The following is an 18,083-nucleotide window of genomic DNA, read 5'->3' on the forward strand; positions in this document are numbered from 1 at the left end:
TGTCAGTTACAGCAATATTATATTTTTTGCTTTTACTACTGGGACAGTTAGGGGGGCTTGATTCTTTGCATTTCTTCCAGACTGAAGGCAGCAGACCAGTTTGTAAAAAACCAAACATTCTTCATACCTTGAATTACATATTTCATGCCAGAATGCTGTGATATTCCTGTGATATACAGGAATTTCTGTACAGCTGTGATAAAACATATGTAATTACAAAGTCTTAATCTGTGGCAGGCATCTGTGAGATTATTTGAAGAACCCACATGTACTTAAAATGATTAATTGCAGAAGTTGGACATGGGGCCATTTCTTTTTCTAACAAAAAAATGTTAATTTTTCCTGTGCTGTAAATGAATTGGACTGAAGCTGTTTCTGCATGGCAAAGAGCTGCTGCTGTCTTTAGGTGGGAATAGCTGAACATTTCTTGACATTTCTGACTTCTAACTTAAGAATGTCTTTTTATCATCCCTCAGTTAAAACAATGTTAACATTTAGTTGCTGTGTATTTCTTTACAGCGTGGATTGGCGTGCATACGTTTGGGGGCTTTAATGAAATGCGGGTAATACTTGGGAGCTCTAGATCTGTAGGCCGCGGCTCCTTGGTCTTGTTCCAGCTGCTGGTTCTCTGGGGCTGACCCTGTATGGGATGATCAGAGCAGGGGTGTGTGGGCAGCAGGTCGGAGTGAGGCAAGAGCGAATTTGGCAAAAAAAGTTGAAACGGGGCTTGTTGGTAGAAGCAGCTGTGCGGGGCAGGCACTTGCCGAGGATGCGGGTTTCTCTTGGGATCATCGCATTGAAACGGATCCCTGGGATTTAATTGGTGAGGACTGCTGGTGCCTTGGGCTGGTTCAATGAGCTTGGCTGTGTGACTGTCGATTAACGCATTTATTTCTATAGGCTGAGAGAGTTGGGGTTGTTCAGCCTGGAGAAGAGAAGCTTCTGGGGAGACCTTACAGCAGCCTGCCAGCACCTAAAGGGGCCTACAAAGGGGCTGGAGAGGGACATTTTACCAGGACAAGGGGTAATGGCTTTACACTGAAAGAGGGTAGATTTATATTAGATGTAAGGAAGAGATGTTTTACGATGAGGGTGGTGAGGCACTGGAGCAGGCTGCCCGCAGAGGCTGTGGATGCCCCTTCCCTGGCAGTGTTCAAGGCCAGGCTGGATGGGGCTCTGAGCAGCCTGCTCTAGTGGAAGGTGCCCCCTCCGCCATGGCAGGGGGGGTGGAACTCGATGATCTTTAAGGTTCTTCCACCCCAAACCGTTCTGCGACTCCACAGCCGAGAGCTGCCCCGTCCTGCCGCCCCCTCGCCCGGCTCCGCGTGCAAAGCGGCGGGGTGCGGGGGGGGGGGTCGGGGCCGGCAGCCCCTCCGGTCGCGCCGCCTTCCTCCCCAGGAGGAGGAGGGGCGGTCCCACCCCCGGCCGCTGGCCGCGCTCATTGGAGGCTGCCGGCCGGGCGGGCTCCCATTCGCCGTCGCCGCGGGCGGGGCGGGGTCCCCGGAGCGGAGGAAGCCGCCGAGGCCGGCAGGAAGCTTTTCCTGTCCGTGGCCCCGAAGTTCGATCGCCGGGGGAGGAGCGGGGGCGGTTTGAGAAGGACCCGCCGGGCAGGGGTAAGGTCGGGGGAAACATGAACCAAAACAAGGGGTTTGTTTCTCAGCCCTGAAACTCTCGGGGGACGGACGGACGGACGGACGGACACACGAGGGCACGGCCGTGTCCCCGTCGCCCCCCGGCCCCGCTTGCTGTTTTTGCACATTTCGCAGGGGAAAAGTTGTGAGGTCTTGGTTTTTTGCACATTTCGCAGGGGAAAAGTTGTGAGATCTTGTTACTGGTGCGTGGGCTGTGGGGTGCTCGCGGGAGGTTCGGGGTTGGCAGCGTGGGAGCGCGAACCCGAGTGTGCAGCTCGTTATAACGTCCGTGAAAAGGCGAGTGTCACCCGCGAGCGGGTCGCCCCGGGGGGAGGTGGGAAAGAGCCGTGCCAAGGCAGGCGCTGCTTCTGCATCGCCCTGGAACCGAGCCGGGTGTCCCACGTCCCGTGTGGGTGCGGGACCTCGTCTCTGTTGTGGGCGCACGGTCGGGAGGTCCCTTGGGTGCAAGGACTCGGCTGTGGCTCAGATCTGCCCTGATCTCCTTGAATGTACATTCATCTCCTCCAGCGTCTCAGGCAACGAACGAACAGCCGCTCACTATCAGTGACTCTTGTACGGCCATCCTGGGAGGGGTGAGCTGAAAATTCCTGGGTAGAAGGGACGAGTGTCCCTTGTCCTTGTCTGTGCCTCCCTGGAGCCTGGGTTTTGGGGCTTGGAGCTTAGCACTGTTGCAGTCCATAGTGTTTAGAAACAGGGCAGACCTCTGTTCTCTGTGTGCCCAGCCGGAGAGGGAGATGACGACGCTAACGCACCGAGGACGGCGTGCTGAGGCAGGAAGGAACTTGGACAAGAAGCCTGACAGTGAGGAAGATGCGCCTGCGGACAGAGACCTGAATGACGATGATCCCGGCGACTTCAAAGATATCCGCCTCACGCTCATGGAGGAGGTGTTGCTCCTGGGGCTGAAGGACAAGGAGGTAAGGCAAGGCAGGTGTCTGCGACAGCTGCATGTGCAGCGGTGGCAGCACTGCCTTGGTGTACCTGGAGGTGAAGTTCTCAGTGTGCAGCAGAAGGGATCGTACGAGTTCCTCTGAATTCTGTTCAACAAAGCCTGCCTGCTTAGCGCAAACCACCTTCATCTGTAGCTTAAACTGAGCTGTGGTGATTGCTTGCAAGTGCTGTCCCACCAGCCCTGCCACAGGGACTGTAAGAAGCAGCTGGAGGCAAGGGGTGCCTTATGGTATTGCACAACTGCCATTTGCAGAAAAATGGTGGGTTTGTTCTTTGATGGGGTCAAAGACGTGGAGTAAAAGGAGCCTCACCTTGTGCATCAGATGGTAAATGTCCTCTTCCCTAGCCCAAGTGCACTTTCTTATCCAATACACAGGGACACTCTGAGCACTGTTTCTACTTTGTTAAAAATTGGTGTGAAAAATGGCAGGGGCAGGTTCTGAGAGAAGATGGCAAGGTGAGAGAAGGCAGCTGGACTGGGGGTTGAAAGCAGGTGCAGGATGGGTCTGAACACAGCAATGGCAAAGGAGGTAGGAGCCACGTCTCTGTTTTCAGGCTGGTAATTTCCTTAGCCGGGTGGGAATGGCGTCGTGCAGCTCCAGGCTTGAGGGGGTTGGGACTGGATGGGAATCTCTGCTGGGCATTTGTCTTACTCATGTGTGCTGGCTTTCCTTGGCAGCAGTGGACAAACTTCACAGCTGGTTATATTCAGGGAGTTGTTCTCTGCCGGAAAGGGACTCTGGTCAAATGGAATTGTTTTGTGCTTATCAGCCAGTAGGAACTTGTTTCTCAACTCTGCCTAGAACGAGCTGGGGGGAAGGGAGAAGACATCTTGTGTCGAGTTCTCTGAGCTGCTTGGCTCTTATCTACTGTGTTGGCATGCCTTGTCTTCTTTAGTGCATGCATCATCTTGATCTCTTTGGGGGAATCTGATGCTGCTATTCCTGTCAAGCAGATGGGGAAATCTAGACCAGGGAGAGCTAACCAGTTGCCCAAGGTACTTCTTGGGATGATAATGGGAGAGGAGAGCCTTAAACACAGATTTTTCAGCTCCAGGAGCACTCTTCCTCTGAGCCTGTCTCCCACCCTGAGGAAAGGAGATGCTGTGGTTGTCAAAGCTGTGGTAGATGGGCCACCTTCTCTTTATCTGTTTCTCTGGGTTGAAATTAAGCCCCTGTGAGGTGCCTGAACTTTTTTTTCCATAGTGCCCTGCTACTGCTGAGTTAGTCTGAGCTGGTGCCTTGCTCTCACACAGACCTGCTCAGGCCATGGCTTCTGACGTGGACCACAATCACAGATCCGGCAGGGAAGAGATGTGGGTTGTGTGAGTTACAGAGGCTTGTAGCTGTCCTGTTTAACAAACCCAGATAAGATCTAAGACTTGCTGAGCTGAATAGGAAGTAACAGGATGTAAGAGTCGGGTGGACCGTGACACAGGAGAGCAGGGCTGTAAAGAGAACATCACGCAAATAATTTTGGAGCAAATATTTGAGAGCAGCCTAGGAGTGTGGCATGGTCTGCTTTCTTCCTGGGCTATGTTTAGCGTTCTTGGCTTGGTTAACGTATTCCTGGGAATGGTCCTTCAGCCACCTGGAAGTTATGAGAGCACAACACATATGAAGAAAACTTGTCACACTTTCCTCCCCCCACCCCCGTCTCCCCATTCTGTCCTTCTGTGTTCCTCTATCTCAAAAAGAACACCAGAGGCAGCAGTAGCCTGGCCGTGAGCTGGGCTCCCAGGTACTGGGTTTTCCCAGCCCTGTTGTTCATTCATGGTTTGATGATTGGGAAAAAAAAACAAGACAATTTTAGCCAAATCCAATGAGGTCACACTGTAATTTCATTATTTTAAGTACCAGCCTGTCCCCCTAGGAGAAACTGGCTGCACGCCAGCCTGGCTTTTGTAACCAGTCTGATTCCAGAAGCTGAAAGTAACCCAGGAGCTTTCAACTTGTTTGATTTCAGACCTCTTAAAATTTTCTAGGGGTAACGTGCCTTCCAGCCCAGTAAATTGAAACTTTCAGCCACCTCCACACCCTTTTCTGGAGAACGTGTTTGTAAAGGGCGAGTGCAAAAAACAGTGTGTCTCCTATGGACAGAAATCAGCAGGAGCGGGATGAAAGGTTGCTTTGTCTTTCCTCACAAGGAAATGAAGAAAGCAAATAAAGATTTTCATTTTTTTATGGTTCTCTGCTATGCAAGCTGAGCAACCCGGTATCCAGATGCACTGTATAAACAGACACGCTGGGGACAAGAGTTGACCTGTGCAGACTGTAAAAACTTCCATGTAGGAGGGCTACATATTTTCAGCCTTTTTTCCTTAGGAACGGGGTGTGTTAGGTTGCTTTGTCTGGAGACTCCTGGTAGCTTTTAGACCTGCCCTTTCTCTCCTCCTACCCACTCCCTCCAGAGAAAAAGAGCAACGAAAAGGGAGTTACGAACGGGCTGTAGTGTTTCTGGTGTATTGGCGTCCCCCTGCAAACAAGCACATTGTGACTTTGCATCCTGCTTGGCTCACCCTTCCGTTGGGCCCATCTCAAACCCCAGCACCTGCCCCATTCCCAGCCCTGCTGCCTGCATGGACAAGCCTCTCCTTGCAGCCCTGCCTGCTGTCTGCTTGCCCTGAAATCCAAGGACTGCTGCCTTGCGTCTGTGCCACAATGCAGCAGTCATTGGGCTGGAACAACTGGGCTTTGTTCTAATCAGGGGATAAAAGACGAGTGGAAGAAGGGAACGGAGAGGTCGACTAGGCTGTCCCATTGCTTCAAGCCAAGGTTATCTGTCTCCCGAGAAGCATCAGTTGAACGTTCTTAAACCTCAAGGGACAGAGACTTCCCTTCCCTGCCCCCTCCCTCCAAGGGCAAATCGTTCCTGGGCTTTCTTGTCCAGATGGTTATTTCTTCCTGGTGCCAGCTCCAATCTCTCTGGCTACAATTTTAGCCCAGGACTCTGTCCCATGCACAGTGGAAGTGGGAACTGGCCATTCCTTTCCATTCTGCTGCTGCCTTTTATGTGTCTGACCCCCCTTACCCTATTCTCCCTCTGTCTTCTCTTCCCTGGACTGAAAACCCCGATTCAATTGCTGGTTCCCTGTGGGTCATACTTTCCAGACCTCTGCACCTTCCTGTTGCTTTGCTGAATGCCTTAACAATTTTGGAGTTTGTGCTTCTTGGGGTGAGGACCCTGTCCCATGGCAGGCTCAGAGAACAGGGCTTGGGGCCAGGTGTGGAATGTGCCAAGTCCAAGCAGATCTGGTCGGCAGTAGTCCTAGTGCTGCACTGCTGGTGGGACCCAGACTGCTGCACCCCAGTCCCAAGGTGCCCACTCTGGGGGGGAGAGGTGGGATGTATTTTCTTGTCCTTCATCCCTGACTGGAAATCTCTTGCAGAAGTCTGCAGGTGGATTTGAGCAAGGGACTGGGGAAGCTCTTGTGCCCTGTGGTGGGAACAGGGGCTTGCTGCAGCCTGTGCCCTGTGGGACGGTGCTGTGGGTAGCAGGGAAACTCTTCTTCACAGTACTGATGAGCGTTTTTTTCGTACAGCTAATGACTCTCAGGGCACACCTGGAGCTCGTGGGGGCTTTCTTCAAGGAGAAGAGCAGATTTTGCCTCCTGTTTCCCCTGGGCATGTCTGCAGCAGGTGCTGAGGCAGGGCAGAGCAGAGCTCATGTCGCTGGTTGCAGCCTCACGGCAGCAGCAATGTCCTGTGGCCAGGGGCTTGCCAGGGGAAAAGGCCCCACTTTTCTCATTTTCGTTTGGATTTTTTATGATCCAGGGTTGGGTGCAGCTGCCTGGCCAGCACTGGGGTGTGCCGGATGGTTGTGGGTGCAGTGGGAAAGGCACAGCCTGAATTGCTCAATGTTTACAGGGAGGTTTTGGGCAGGGAGGGGGTTAGTTGGGGCTGCCAGGCACTTTTCACCTGGTAGGGAAAGTCCTTTTCTCCCTTTGGCCTGGGAGGCAGAGCTGTTAATGGGAGTTAGGAGAGTCACCTGGGCAGGGCCAGAGCTGTCCAGGAGGGGTGGAGGGCTCAGTAGAGTTCCCCTTCCCATCTCTCTTCTCCCCTTTCTGTCCATCCTCTCTCCAAGGGCTACACCTCCTTCTGGAATGACTGCATCTCTTCAGGCCTGCGAGGTGGTATCCTCATTGAGCTGGCTCTGCGTGGCCGGATCCGCCTGGAGCCGCTCTCCATCAGGAAGAAGAGACTGCTGGAGAGGAAGGTGAAGGTGCTGCAGGAGCTGGGCTGGGGGCCTGATGGGCTTCAGGGCTCTGTCCACTCCAGCTGAGCCCTCTGGCAGTAAGCTTTGCTGAAGCAGTGCTGCACGCCAGGGCAGGTGCCATTCCTTCAGGAAGGGAGCAGTAGGTCTGCATCCAGCCTTACGCCATGTTTCCACTTTGTCCTTCCAGGTGCTCTTGAAGTCAGACGCGCCAACTGGTGATGTCTTGCTGGATGAGACCCTCCGACACATCAAGGCCACGGAGTCTGCAGAAACGGTGCAGACCTGGATAGAGCTGCTCACTGGTAGGGCCAGTTAGAGACGCCATCTCCCCAGCTCCCTCAGGGCCTGTCCCTGCCACCTGTCCCCTCTCCATGGCTTGGTCATCCCCTCACTTCACTGGAGATGGGCAGGATATGGACAGCAGAACAGGGGAAGGCTGAATGTAGGGGCAGAGAATGGTTTTCTGGGTCTTTTTTGTTAGGAGCTTGGTGGAACACTTGGACCTCACTCCCCATTGCCTCTTTCTTCATGCTGAGTCTTCACTGAGTCTGGGGTCCAAGGTCCTGGATAGAAGGGGCTTTCCAAAGGGATCTGCCCCAGGCTGCTGTGCCCTGTGGCCATGGAGAGCTTTGCCAGCTTGGACTGATGGGAGAAGTGGGTCAGAGTCAGGCCAAGGGGGGAAGGAGGGTTCCTGCAGCAGGGACTGGTGTCTGTGAGAGCACAGATGGTCCTGGGCTGGAAGCAGCCTGGGCACTGGGGTTGGGTGGCAAAGCTGTCGCTGCCCCAGCGTTGAACGGGGTCTCCTCTCCTGCAGGGGAGACCTGGAACCCCTTCAAGCTGCAGTACCAGCTGAGGAACGTGCGTGAGCGCATCGCCAAGGCGCTGGTGGAGAAGGGCATCCTCACCACGGAGAAGCAGAACTTCCTGCTCTTCGACATGACCACCCACCCTGTCAGCAATGCCACCGAGAAGCAGCGCTTGGTGAAGAAGCTCCAGGAGAGCATGCTGGAGCGGTGGGTGAACGACCCCCACCGCATGGAACGCAGGACTCTGGCTCTCCTCGTGTTGGCCCACTCCTCAGATGTACTGGAGAACGTTTTTGCCAGCCTGGCAGATGACAAGTACAATGTGGCAATGAACAGGACCAAGGACCTCCTCGATATGGACCCTGAGGTGGAAGCTGCCAAAGCCAGGGGCGCAGAGATGATCTGGGCTGTCCTGGCAGCCTTCAATAAGTCCTAAAAAGCCCCTGAACCCCCCAAACCAGCTGGGTGGCCTCACCCTCTCGATGTGAAGCCAGGTGTATAGGGGCATGGAGTTCCTGCAGCAGCGGGTGGGCTCAGGTTGGGGGGACCAGGAGGTTTTGCTCTCCCCCCCGGGCAGGGGTGGGAGAGTGAGAGCCCACGTGTGTGGGCAGGTCTCGCACTCCTCCAAAAACTGGTGCCTCTGGGGAGAGGTGGCCGTGCTTCTTTGCTCCCCTTCCAGTGCTCCTTGCCCATAGGCTTCCTTCTCAGGCCAGTGCAGAGCTGGGAGGTGGCAGAGCTCAGCTCTGCCTCTGCATGCAGGAATCAAGCCACTCAGATGGGCCAAACCCCAGCAGAAATGGGGCTGTGGAGCGGCCTGTGCTCCCTGTGCACAGGCTTGTCTGGCTATCTCTATGGCTCCCTGTTCCACACACAGGTCTTGCCTCTGAGCTGCCCGGGCAGCACAGATTCCCCTATGGAGCATGCTGACGTCCTCGTGGTACATGGTATGGCCAGGGGAGCAGGCAGGGGTCTGGTTCAGAGGGTTCTGGCAGCTGGGACCACCCCATGCTGGGCTGGCACAGGGCAGCCCAAAGCCCTCGGTGCATGTTGCCATTGAGGAGCAGCTCTGCAAAGACCGTGGAGCCCTGCCCTGGGCTGTGCCCCGTCGCACACCTGCTCCTTCTAGTAAGAGGAAAAGTTAAACTGTGAAAAAAAATTTTTCTTTTTCTTCGTTCTCCCTTCCCCTACCACTTTAATCTCCTGTAGTTCATTTAAATGTTATTTCTCTACCGCCCGAGGGAGTCCTGGGTATTTAAATCCGTCTTCTGTAGTTGCAGTGGGTGCAGCTGCCCGTTCTGGTAACAGGGTTTGCATCTGAAGGGGCTCTGGCATGGCAGAGGGGGTCCTCCGGGTTCCCAGAGGTGCTGGTGGCACTTGCATCGTGAACTTGCCGGGTGGTCTCAGCTGCTGCTGCCTGCCTGCACCCAGCCGGGGGTCTGCAGGCAGCCGGGCCGCGTGCCATCTCCCGTCCCGCTTCTTGTGCGGCCTGGGGGGCACCTTGGGCCTGGGGGGCACCGGCGAGGTGCCATCACCCCGGGATCCATTTGCCTCCCTGCGTGCCCGTCCCCTCCCGGCCCTCCGTCTGCCTCGGCTGCCCGAGCGCTGTCCCTTTGCATCTGGATGCTGCCAGAGGGTCCCCAAAACGCGTGGGTGGGGGAGGGGGTCCTCCTCGCACAGGCGCCTCTCCCCGCCCCCCCGCGACGGGGCCGGAGCGGTGTGTCTCCGGGGGTCACAAGCGCACACGCAGCCGCCTCCTGCCGCCCCCCCGGGGTCCTTGCTGCCTGCAGGGGCCGGGGAGCGGGGCAGGAGCCGCGCCACCCCCACGCCCCCCGCCTCCCGGGCCCTGCACGGGTGGTTTCACGCTGCGGTGGGTGCCGGACCCCGCCGGCGGCTCCTCCAGCCCCGGCAACGCTGGGGGGGGCGCGGCGGCCCCGACTCCCCGAGAGGCGGGGGAGGGCTGGGGCCGTGTGGGGGCGCCACCGGCCCCGCCTCCCGCTCCCGCGCGCGGACGGCGCCGCGCTGGGCCGGGCCCGGGCCCTCTGCCCCGCCCACGTGGTGCTGCCTCACTTCCCATTGGCCAGTGGCCGCTCCAGCCAGGACGGCCCCGCCCGGTCGCTGTCCCCGCCCTCGCGGGCGCTGGTTTGTCGGGTATGACGTCACCGCAGCCGCCTCCCTATGCCCATTGGGCAGCGCGCCTGTCCGTCAGGCAGCTGAGGCGTTAGGGGGCGGTGGCGGCCATTTTGGAGCAGAGCGCGGGGCTGGGCGGAGCGGAGGCAGCGCGGGGCGCGAAGGGAGCGCGGAGGACACCCCACACACACCTCGCTATGGCAGCCACGCTCGGTACCGGCGCCCGCGCGGAGGACAGCGGGCAGGAGAAACAGGTGGGGAACCCCGGGGCGGGCCCGGCCGGCTCCCATTGGCTCGGCTGCACGTCGCTCTTCACGGTCCTGTGCGTGGATTGGTTGGTTCTGTGGTCCATCTGATGAATGCTAGTCTCTCATTGGCTGCGGAGCTGATGCGGGTTGGACTTCCGGCAGGCCTGGTGGGATAGCTCGGTTTCGATGGCGGCGTGGGGGGTGCGTGGGGTCTTGTGCGATACTGGGGGTGGGGGGCACTGGTGGGAGGGGGCTGTGGGATGGGGGGTGCTGGGGAGCGGTGGATGAGAGGGGGCTTGTGGGTGCTGGGGAGTATTGGGATGGGAGGGGGGTGAGGGGTCCTGGGGAGCGCTGGGGCGCGAAGAGGAGCTGAGGGGTAGGGGGCTTGTGCCCCGATGCCAAGGGGCTAGGCCCGACTGCGGGTGGGGGGGAGGCCGCCTCATCAGCAGCTGGGTGAGGCCCTTTCGCGCAGGGGCATGCCGGGGTGCTGCAGTCCCATCTTCCCCCCCCCCCCCCCCCCCCAAACCGTCGTTGGCTTTAGCCCCGCACCCCCCTCCCCCCCAGGTTCCCCCCCGGGACCACCGCGGGGGCTGAGCGGACGAGTGACGAGCCGTGGCTGCGGCTTGTCGGGTGACCCGGTGGGACAGAGCTGCCTGCAGGTACGGGGGGAGCCGGGCTGGCGTCAAACAGCGGGGCTGGGCAGCGGTTCCAGGCGGCCCAAGCGGCTGTTGCGTCCCCGGGCGCGAGCCTGAGCCCCCCACGGGGCAGTCGGACCCCTCCAGGGCACAGGCAGAGCTGCTGCCCTCCCCTGCTGCCGGCCACCTTCAGCCATCCGGCTGTGGCCAGTGTGGCCTCGCTCGGACGTCACAGCGGGAGAAGCTTTTTCCACTTCCCTGGCATTAATTTAGCTCTGGGGGTGGGCATAGGAAGGAGGTAGCTGTACTGCATTCTAGGCACCGAGAGAAGGTGGTGGGCGCTTTCCCGTGGTGGAGGGACATGGTGGGAGGCACTGCTGTGGGCGGCCCCATGATCTGCTGGCAGGTGTTAAGGATGCTGGCACGGCGTTTGCTCTGCTGAGTGCCACAGAAGAAGCAGTGCCTACGAGGTGGGCGAGCACTGGAGTGCAGTGGCGCACGCCAGATGGTGCGGGAGAGATGCGGTGATGGGAGCCAGTGGTGTTTGCAGCCAGGCAGAGAGAAACAAGGCTTGGAGACAAAGAACTGAGGTGATGGAAGGGCTGCGGGGGGCAAAGCTTCTGCTGCCAAAACCTGCCTCAACCCTTCTGATGGGGTGCCTGGCTCTGTGGCAGGGCCAAGTGGTGTGCTCTTATTCCTGGGAGCTGCCATGGAGATGGGTAAGAAGAGCCGGGCTCCTTCAGGCCATGTGTGTGGGCAAAGCCCTGCAGCATGCAGAAGCTGAAGATCGTGACGAGACCCTCGGCACCTTCCTCCGCCTTTGATCCCTGGGGACCCCCATGGATGGGGGTGTAAGGAGGAGCCTGCGCGATTGGGGCTCCAGGTGGGATGCACCAAGCCTGCGCATCACACTGCTGCTCCCAGCTCCAGCTGTCCCAGTTTTGACTGTCAGGAGCTGCCATTAACTCAGGTTTGCTTTGTCTTTTTGAGACGCAGCCAAGGAGCTGTTCTATGGCAGCCTTTGCATATGCTGTCTTGCAGCTTCTCAGGGAGCTGGCCCCCAGGGCCACAGCCACACTGTGAAGAGCTGCTCCCCTGGGTCCACACCAGTGGAAGATCACATTGGAAATGTCTTGCAGTGGCGGCAATGCTTTCCAACCTGGGGGCTTTGGGACTCCAGCTTGCTCTTGGCCACCTGGGAAGGGAAGTCCTGGCAGTCAAATTGCACAGGAGCACATCTCCTTAATGCCACCAGGCCGAGCTTCAGTGCCTTGTCCTTGGGGAGCCTGGGACTCCCATCCCCAGCCACCTCCACCCTGCATGATTGCCAGCTGCATCCTTCCAGCTTGCTGGTCCCATCTGATGCCAAGGGCTTTCCTACTTCACAGTTGGGGCGCAGGCTCGTGGTGGCAGTGTTCTGCCACGCTTATTGCATGGAGCGTGCCATCTCTGGTGGGCTGGGAGCAGTTCAGGGCCTCAGCACTGGGGAGAAGATGCACGTGGCATCCATCGGTGCAGCCAGGCAGGCAGAAGCCGAGCTGCTGCTGCTGCCAAATCTGCCAACAGCGTCCCTGCTAGAAAAGGAGTAGTGATGAAAAACACCCCTTGCCAGCATCCTGGAAAAAAATGACTCGCACTTGTGCAGTGGCTTGGCCCCAGGTGGCTGCTGGTGGAGGTGGCCAGCAGTGACGCATTCCCGTTGGAGCTGGGCCAGTGGACCGCCAGAATTTGGCCTTGCCGGGGGTGAGGTTCTCCATGCCCTGCTGGGACCTTGACTCCTTCCCCCCCAGACCGAAGCTCCTGTCCCCAGGTCTGCAGCCCTTCCTTGGAGGGGAGAACGTGCCTCCCTGAGGAGAGAGGCTGGTGGTTGGGAAGCAGATCCCAAGCCCTGCAGTGGGAACCCTCACTTCATTGCTCAGCTGATGCTACTTCAATAGCTGGGTTGGGGGGGGTGTCTCAAAGCTCCTGCAGAGGGGACAGATGACAACCAGGTCGTGGCACCTTATGCTGGAATCGGTCCCAGGCTTCCAGTGGGTTGGGTGGCTTCCCAGAACATCCTGAAACTCCTGTGGCTGTGAAAAAGGTGCTAAAATGCTGCTTTGCTGCCTGTGCGGGTTTCATTCCCGATAAACTGGTTTTGGGGGAGAAGGGTTTCTTCTATTTCAGCTGTACTGCAGCAGGGTGAAGCAAGGCCGAACCCTCCCAGCATCGCAGTGCACTGCCGCAGCCCATTGTGCAGGGCGGCTCTGGACTGACATTTGCCAATGCTGGTCGACATGTCACTGGTCAGGGGAAGACGCTTGTCCGGCAGCGATTTGCAGTGATGTTTTAAGCCCAGTTTGCAAAGCCAAATGTCAGCACAAGTGCCTGTAGGGGCTTTCATCTGGGAGGGAGGCAGGGAGAGGGTCTCTGCCTGTTTACACAGGTACTGGAGGTAAAAGCTCTTTTCTGGCTGGGAAGGTGTTCTCTGAGTGCATCTGGGTTTTCCAGGGGACCACACCTTGCTCGGCAAGCCAGATGCCAGAGTTTGGACATGCTGCTGAATATTGTGTTACAGCATCACAGGTGCGCTTTTTTCTATGGGGCTGAAAGGCTTTTCACCCCCCTCTTTGTTTTTCAGGACATGCAAGAGAAGGAAACTGTCACCCCTGAGAGAGCAGAAGAGGCAAAACTGAAGGCCAAATACCCCAACCTAGGCCAGAAGCCTGGAGGTTCCGACTTCCTCATGAAGAGACTGCAGAAAGGGGTATTTATTTCTTAGCCATGGCTCATTCGTGTTCTCTCCTCCCTCAATGGCACAGGCAGCCAAGCTCCAACCAGGCCAGAGGAATCACACCAAAATTCCCCAGGCCAAAAAGTCTGTTGAACCCATGGGCCAGGCTCTTTTCAGTGCCTGTGCTGGATGTGGCACCCAGCTGGAACAAGCCTGAAGCAGCGAGGGCTGCTGTGGTCAAGCAAGAAGGGCTAGTGCCTGCTCAGAACCCAAAAGCTGCAGCCTCTTGGTTGCTTTTGCTCTGCGTATCCCCCCCAGAGGTGGATCCTACCCTGTCCTCCACACCCTGGCCCAAAACCTGGGGTCTAGAGGTGAAATGAGTGCATAAATCCCCCCCTGCCTGCTGCTGTGCTCCCTGGGGTTCAGTGGGCCACTGAGATGCTGCAGGCCTGAGTTTTTCTCTCTGGTCTGCACTTTGCCTGGTTTCTTCACTGGTGCAAAAGGCACTGAGAATGCCAGTGAGTCAGCTGGCTGTATCTCCATCACTGGCACCAGTGTAAAAAACCAACATTCTGACTGTGCTCCCTGGAAATGTAATTAAATCCCTCTCTGAGAGCCATCTGTAGCCTGCTTGGGTTGTCACTGCTGGCTCTCCTCCTTGTGGAAGCTGGTGCAGAAAACATAAATTTCTCCTGAGTTGCTGGCAGCCAGTGGCCATGTGCCTTCCCCAGCTCTGAACACACGATGTCTCCTGGTCACACTGCTCGGGGTTTGGCTCTGTCCTGCTGCTTCCGTTTCAGCTTGTAATGACAGGTGTCCCCTCTGCCTGGGCAGCTGCCGTGGGCGCTTGCTCTCACTGTTGATGTGATCACTGGGACTGTTATTTTAGGTACCGGTTCCTAAAACAAGCACAGAAAGGAGGGTTGTTTAATGGCTTGGCACTGAAGCGGGGCAGGGCTTTTTGTCAGGACTAGGCTCATTGGGGCCTGACAGTGCATTGGGGTGGAACTGGGCTCTTAAGAGCTCCTTATGCCCAGCAAAGCCCTGACTGTAGCACCGGCATAAGCTCTGCTTTGGTGTTCAGCCTTTCCTACACCGCTGTGGGGGGAGAAGGAGCACAGAGTCCCATGGTGATGTGTGCGATAAGGGAATGAAATGCCCTTTGAACCCTAGGTCAGTGGTGCTGTGCAGCAGGGAGGTGTCCTCTGGCCATGTCTTTGCAGCCATTTCCCTGCATTGTTTTAGCTGCTGGGAGCCTGGGCAGTCCAGTGAAGGCCTTGGCACTGGCCAGGCTGTACTCCCAAGGAGAAAATCGTGCCTCTGTCACACCAGCTCATCTGTTCACCAAACCAGAATAAACTGTATTGGCAAATGTCCCCTGGCTTTCCTACTGGAGCTGAGCCTCTGCCTGGAGGCATCTGCTGACGTGGCTGTGCCTACGTTCAGCTGTCTGGGGGTCTCTGGACTGGGATTGAATCCCTGTCACGCTGAGTGTGGTACAAGGGCAGGGCAGGAAAAACCTAGTCTTTACTCAGCAAGTGCCACACCAAGCAGCAAAAGTTCACAGGCTACAAACATTCAAAGGTGGGTCAAAGGGAGAAAATGCACCCTGGTGTCTTGAGTCAGACAGGCGGCTGCTGTGGGTCAAAGGGGGAAAATGCACCCTGGTGTCTTGAGTCAGACAGGCGGCTGCTGTGGGGCAAAGCTTCTTCCAGCTGGGGCAGATCTGAGTCACTCTGGGTTTGTGGGTGGGTGCTAAAGGCCTTTTAAATTGGGCCAGGCTGCCTTGCTTGGATTTTCCCTTGCATAATGTTTTTGTGACCTGGTTTTGAGCAACCCTAGCAGCTCCTTAAAGGATCATATTTGTGGCCAGGTGTCTGTATCTCTGCTGTGTCCCTACACTCCTGCAAATCACAGTAACCCAAACACCTCTCCCTCTTCCAGCAAAAATACTTCGATTCTGGTGACTACAACATGGCCAAGGCAAAGATGAAGAACAAGCAGTTGCCAAGTGCAGGGCCAGACAAGAACCTGGTGACAGGAGACCACATCCCCACGCCACAGGACCTCCCGCAGAGAAAATCCTCGCTTGTAACCAGCAAGCTGGCAGGGTAGCCTGTGCTCACAGGCTGGGTTTTTTCCTATTTCCTTTTTTTGTTTTGGCTAAATGGATTGAACTTCACTGTACCATAGGGATGGGAGCACCAGAATCCACATAGTTATTTGAGTATTTACAGCAAACACACACTGAAACTGTGTTTCAGTGAGAGGCGAACAAGAGGTGTCAGTAGCCTGGGATGCACAGGCAGATTTGATTGGGCCATTCCCTTTAGCAAGTCAGTTTGCTGCCTTAATTTTCATGCTGTTTGAAACCATCCTCGCTTGCAGAGCTACTGATGCACTGCCTCCTTGCCTGGGAGTCAAGCAGCCCCAGGAGAAGCAGGAAAGTGCTCAGAGGAGTTGCTTGCGGTTTGCTTGGCGCCGGTAGGAGAGGAGAGCTCAGAGCTGTGGTGTGTGAATGCTTTTCAGGTGTTGGGTGTCTGCAGGGGAAGAACTGGCTGGGCAAAAGGTGTGATACATGATCTGGAAGTTTAAATAGGTGTGTGCGTTAGAGCTTCTAAGTCAAGAAATTAGCTGATATGCAAAAAATTACATGGCTGTGTTGCTGGGCTGAGCTGCCTGGGATCTGTCCCCTGCTTGCACAAAGCAGCTGAGGTTGCAGGAGGGGACGATGCATCTGATGGTTGCAGGAGAGGGGCCAGGCAGTGTTTGAAACAGTCCTTGTGGCTTGGAGCTGTGATGGGGCATTTGCTGTTTTGGGGGTATAGCCCCACCACAGCTGCATCCAAGTGCAAGGCACAGTGTGAGGCTTGCAGCTGCCCCAGAGGGTTTGTGGGCAGTTTCTGTCTCCCTGGTCACTTCTGGCCAGTGATGCTGGCTGCCTTGGCAAGGGTGAGAGATGGTGCCTCTCCCAGCTGCCAGGTAGGCAGCAAAGGTGGTGAGCTGAATCCCGCCAGCAGCAGGGTGCTTGGCACGCAGGAGAGTGGCCAGACGGGCAGGCAGACCCCTGTCTGGTTGCATGCAACCCATGCCTGATGCCCAGAGTTTTGTGCTTGCAAAGTAGGGGCCAGCAGCAGCCTGTGAGACAGATGTGAGCTGTTAGAGCTGATCTCTGAAGGGAGAGAGGCAGGACTGGGAATAACCACCCCGGAAGGGAAAAAAGCACCAGAGACAGAGATGAGGAAGAGAGGAGCATAGAGGCAAACCTGTGTTGACAGTGTCAGGCACCCCAAGCTGGGGTTTCTTTCTTTTTTCTCCTTTTTTTTTATTCCTGCCTTTTCTTTGTTCCAGGCCTGAAAAATAACACCCAAACAAAACAACAACAACAAAAAAAACCAAAACAAAAAAACCCAAAACAAAAGGTTGGTGTGATGGCAGCAGCCTGCAGAATGATGTGCACGCTTGGTGTGTGTACTGTCCGCTCCTCATGCAGTGGAGATGAAGTAGACTCCCCTCCTGTGCAGTGGAAGGTCTCAGCATGCCTGTGCTAGGGCAGTGCTAAACCTGCCCAGTTTAGGCCTAGTTTTGAAGGCATGTGGGTAAAAGGAAGTCAAGTGGATGTCTTTTTTTTTTTTTTTTATTATTTTCTTTATTTTTAGGGATTCCCATCAGGTGGGGAGAAACCAAGGCAGGGAGGCAATAGGTGATGCTCTGCATGGGCACAGCTTTCCTTATGTGCATTCTTGGCTGGCTGACTCAGGGTTTCCTGAGAACCTGTTTCATTCATCATGCTTTCCTGCTGCTGGCCGGAGTGAGGAACGTGGTGTTGCTTCCCAGGAGAGTGTTTGCCAAGGGTGTGCTCAAATGCTTGCGTTTGCCTTCAGGTGGTTTGGAGCAAGCCAGCTGCAGCTCCACTCATCAGGGCACAGTGAGCAAGGGGCTCTGTTGCCATCCCTGTGACTGCAGAGGACAGTTTTCTCTTTGTGGAGTGTGCAAGGAGTGTAGCAGGATTGGGGGTTGCCCGCTTGTAACCGCAGGTCTGTGTTTCGGTCTCTGTCACCTTTCCAGACCCTGTGTGACCTGGCCGGGGTGGTGCTGGCAGTGGCTGTGCAACTTCCTTGGATGTTCTGCTGTCTGTCCCAGCCATGCTGTAAATAGATATTAATCATATATATAAATATATATATAATTTTTTACATGTTCATCTCTCCTCTCTTTTAGAGTGCTATGTTGTTTTGTGGGGGTTTTTTTGTTTGTTTTTTTTTTTTAAAAAGAGGAAATAGTGAAGAATGCAAAGGGGTGTTGCAGCTTGGGGGCTGCCCCTGTGCTGAGAGGGGCAAGAGGGAGGGGACAGCTCTCAAACCACACCTTTCCCTGGTTTTCTGAAATGCCAGGCGTGCTTGCGCAGGAGGGGGAAGTGATTGTCAGGACACAGGATGAGAACTAGGAAGAGCAATTTACAAGAGTAGTAGCCATGGAGCAGGGTTATTTGCATTCTGCCCCCAGAGCCAGGCAGGCAGCAACGGTGATGATGCTGTCTGCCCTGCTGCCTGCCTCGTACAGGAAGGGGCGCAGTGGGAACTGCCCTCGATCTGGGAGGCATTCGCATTCTCATCCTCTGCTTGTAAAATATTACCACAAGAATGAGGCTGGTAGTGGTGGGAGGCTTGATGCCCCCAGGGCTGTTGGGGTGAGCCAGCAGGAAGAAAGATGTTTAGCACCAACTATCGGGGTGT

At 56.2% G+C, this 18,083-nt stretch overlaps 2 protein-coding genes across 10 annotated transcripts; both read left to right on the forward strand.

Annotated features, from left to right (window-relative positions):
• The first annotated feature begins 1,499 nt into the window (after positions 1-1,499).
• Positions 1,500-8,792, forward strand: GOLPH3L (golgi phosphoprotein 3 like). Of its 7 annotated transcripts, XM_069794468.1 has the most exons (6): positions 1,764-1,781; positions 1,823-1,928; positions 2,375-2,569; positions 6,687-6,818; positions 7,006-7,120; positions 7,633-8,792. In XM_069794468.1, the coding sequence occupies exons 3-6, from the start codon at positions 2,387-2,389 to the stop codon at positions 8,058-8,060; spliced, it is 858 nt and encodes a 285-aa protein (XP_069650569.1). In that variant the 5' UTR covers positions 1,764-1,781; positions 1,823-1,928; positions 2,375-2,386; the 3' UTR covers positions 8,061-8,792. The 7 variants fall into 7 exon arrangements, with proteins under 7 accessions (XP_069650562.1, XP_069650565.1, XP_069650569.1 ...); XM_069794461.1 differs by lacking the exons at positions 1,764-1,781; positions 1,823-1,928 and adding an exon at positions 1,500-1,613; XM_069794462.1 differs by lacking the exon at positions 1,764-1,781 and having other exon boundaries at positions 1,813-1,928.
• A 1,027-nt stretch (positions 8,793-9,819) lies between these two features.
• On the forward strand, positions 9,820-17,551 carry ENSA (endosulfine alpha). Of its 3 annotated transcripts, none has more exons than XM_069794469.1 (3): positions 9,820-10,005; positions 13,255-13,380; positions 15,292-17,551. In XM_069794469.1, exons 1-3 carry the CDS (start codon positions 9,949-9,951, stop codon positions 15,460-15,462), a joined length of 354 nt encoding a protein of 117 aa, XP_069650570.1. In that variant the 5' UTR covers positions 9,820-9,948; the 3' UTR covers positions 15,463-17,551. The 3 variants fall into 3 exon arrangements, with proteins under 3 accessions (XP_069650570.1, XP_069650571.1, XP_069650572.1); XM_069794470.1 differs by lacking the exon at positions 9,820-10,005 and adding an exon at positions 10,115-10,200; XM_069794471.1 differs by lacking the exon at positions 9,820-10,005 and adding an exon at positions 10,564-10,658.
• Positions 17,552-18,083: the final 532 nt, after the last annotated feature.

The sequence above is a fragment of the Haliaeetus albicilla genome, chromosome 10 (assembly GCF_947461875.1).
Source record: "Haliaeetus albicilla chromosome 10, bHalAlb1.1, whole genome shotgun sequence".
Classification (NCBI taxonomy): Eukaryota; Metazoa; Chordata; class Aves; order Accipitriformes; family Accipitridae; genus Haliaeetus; species Haliaeetus albicilla.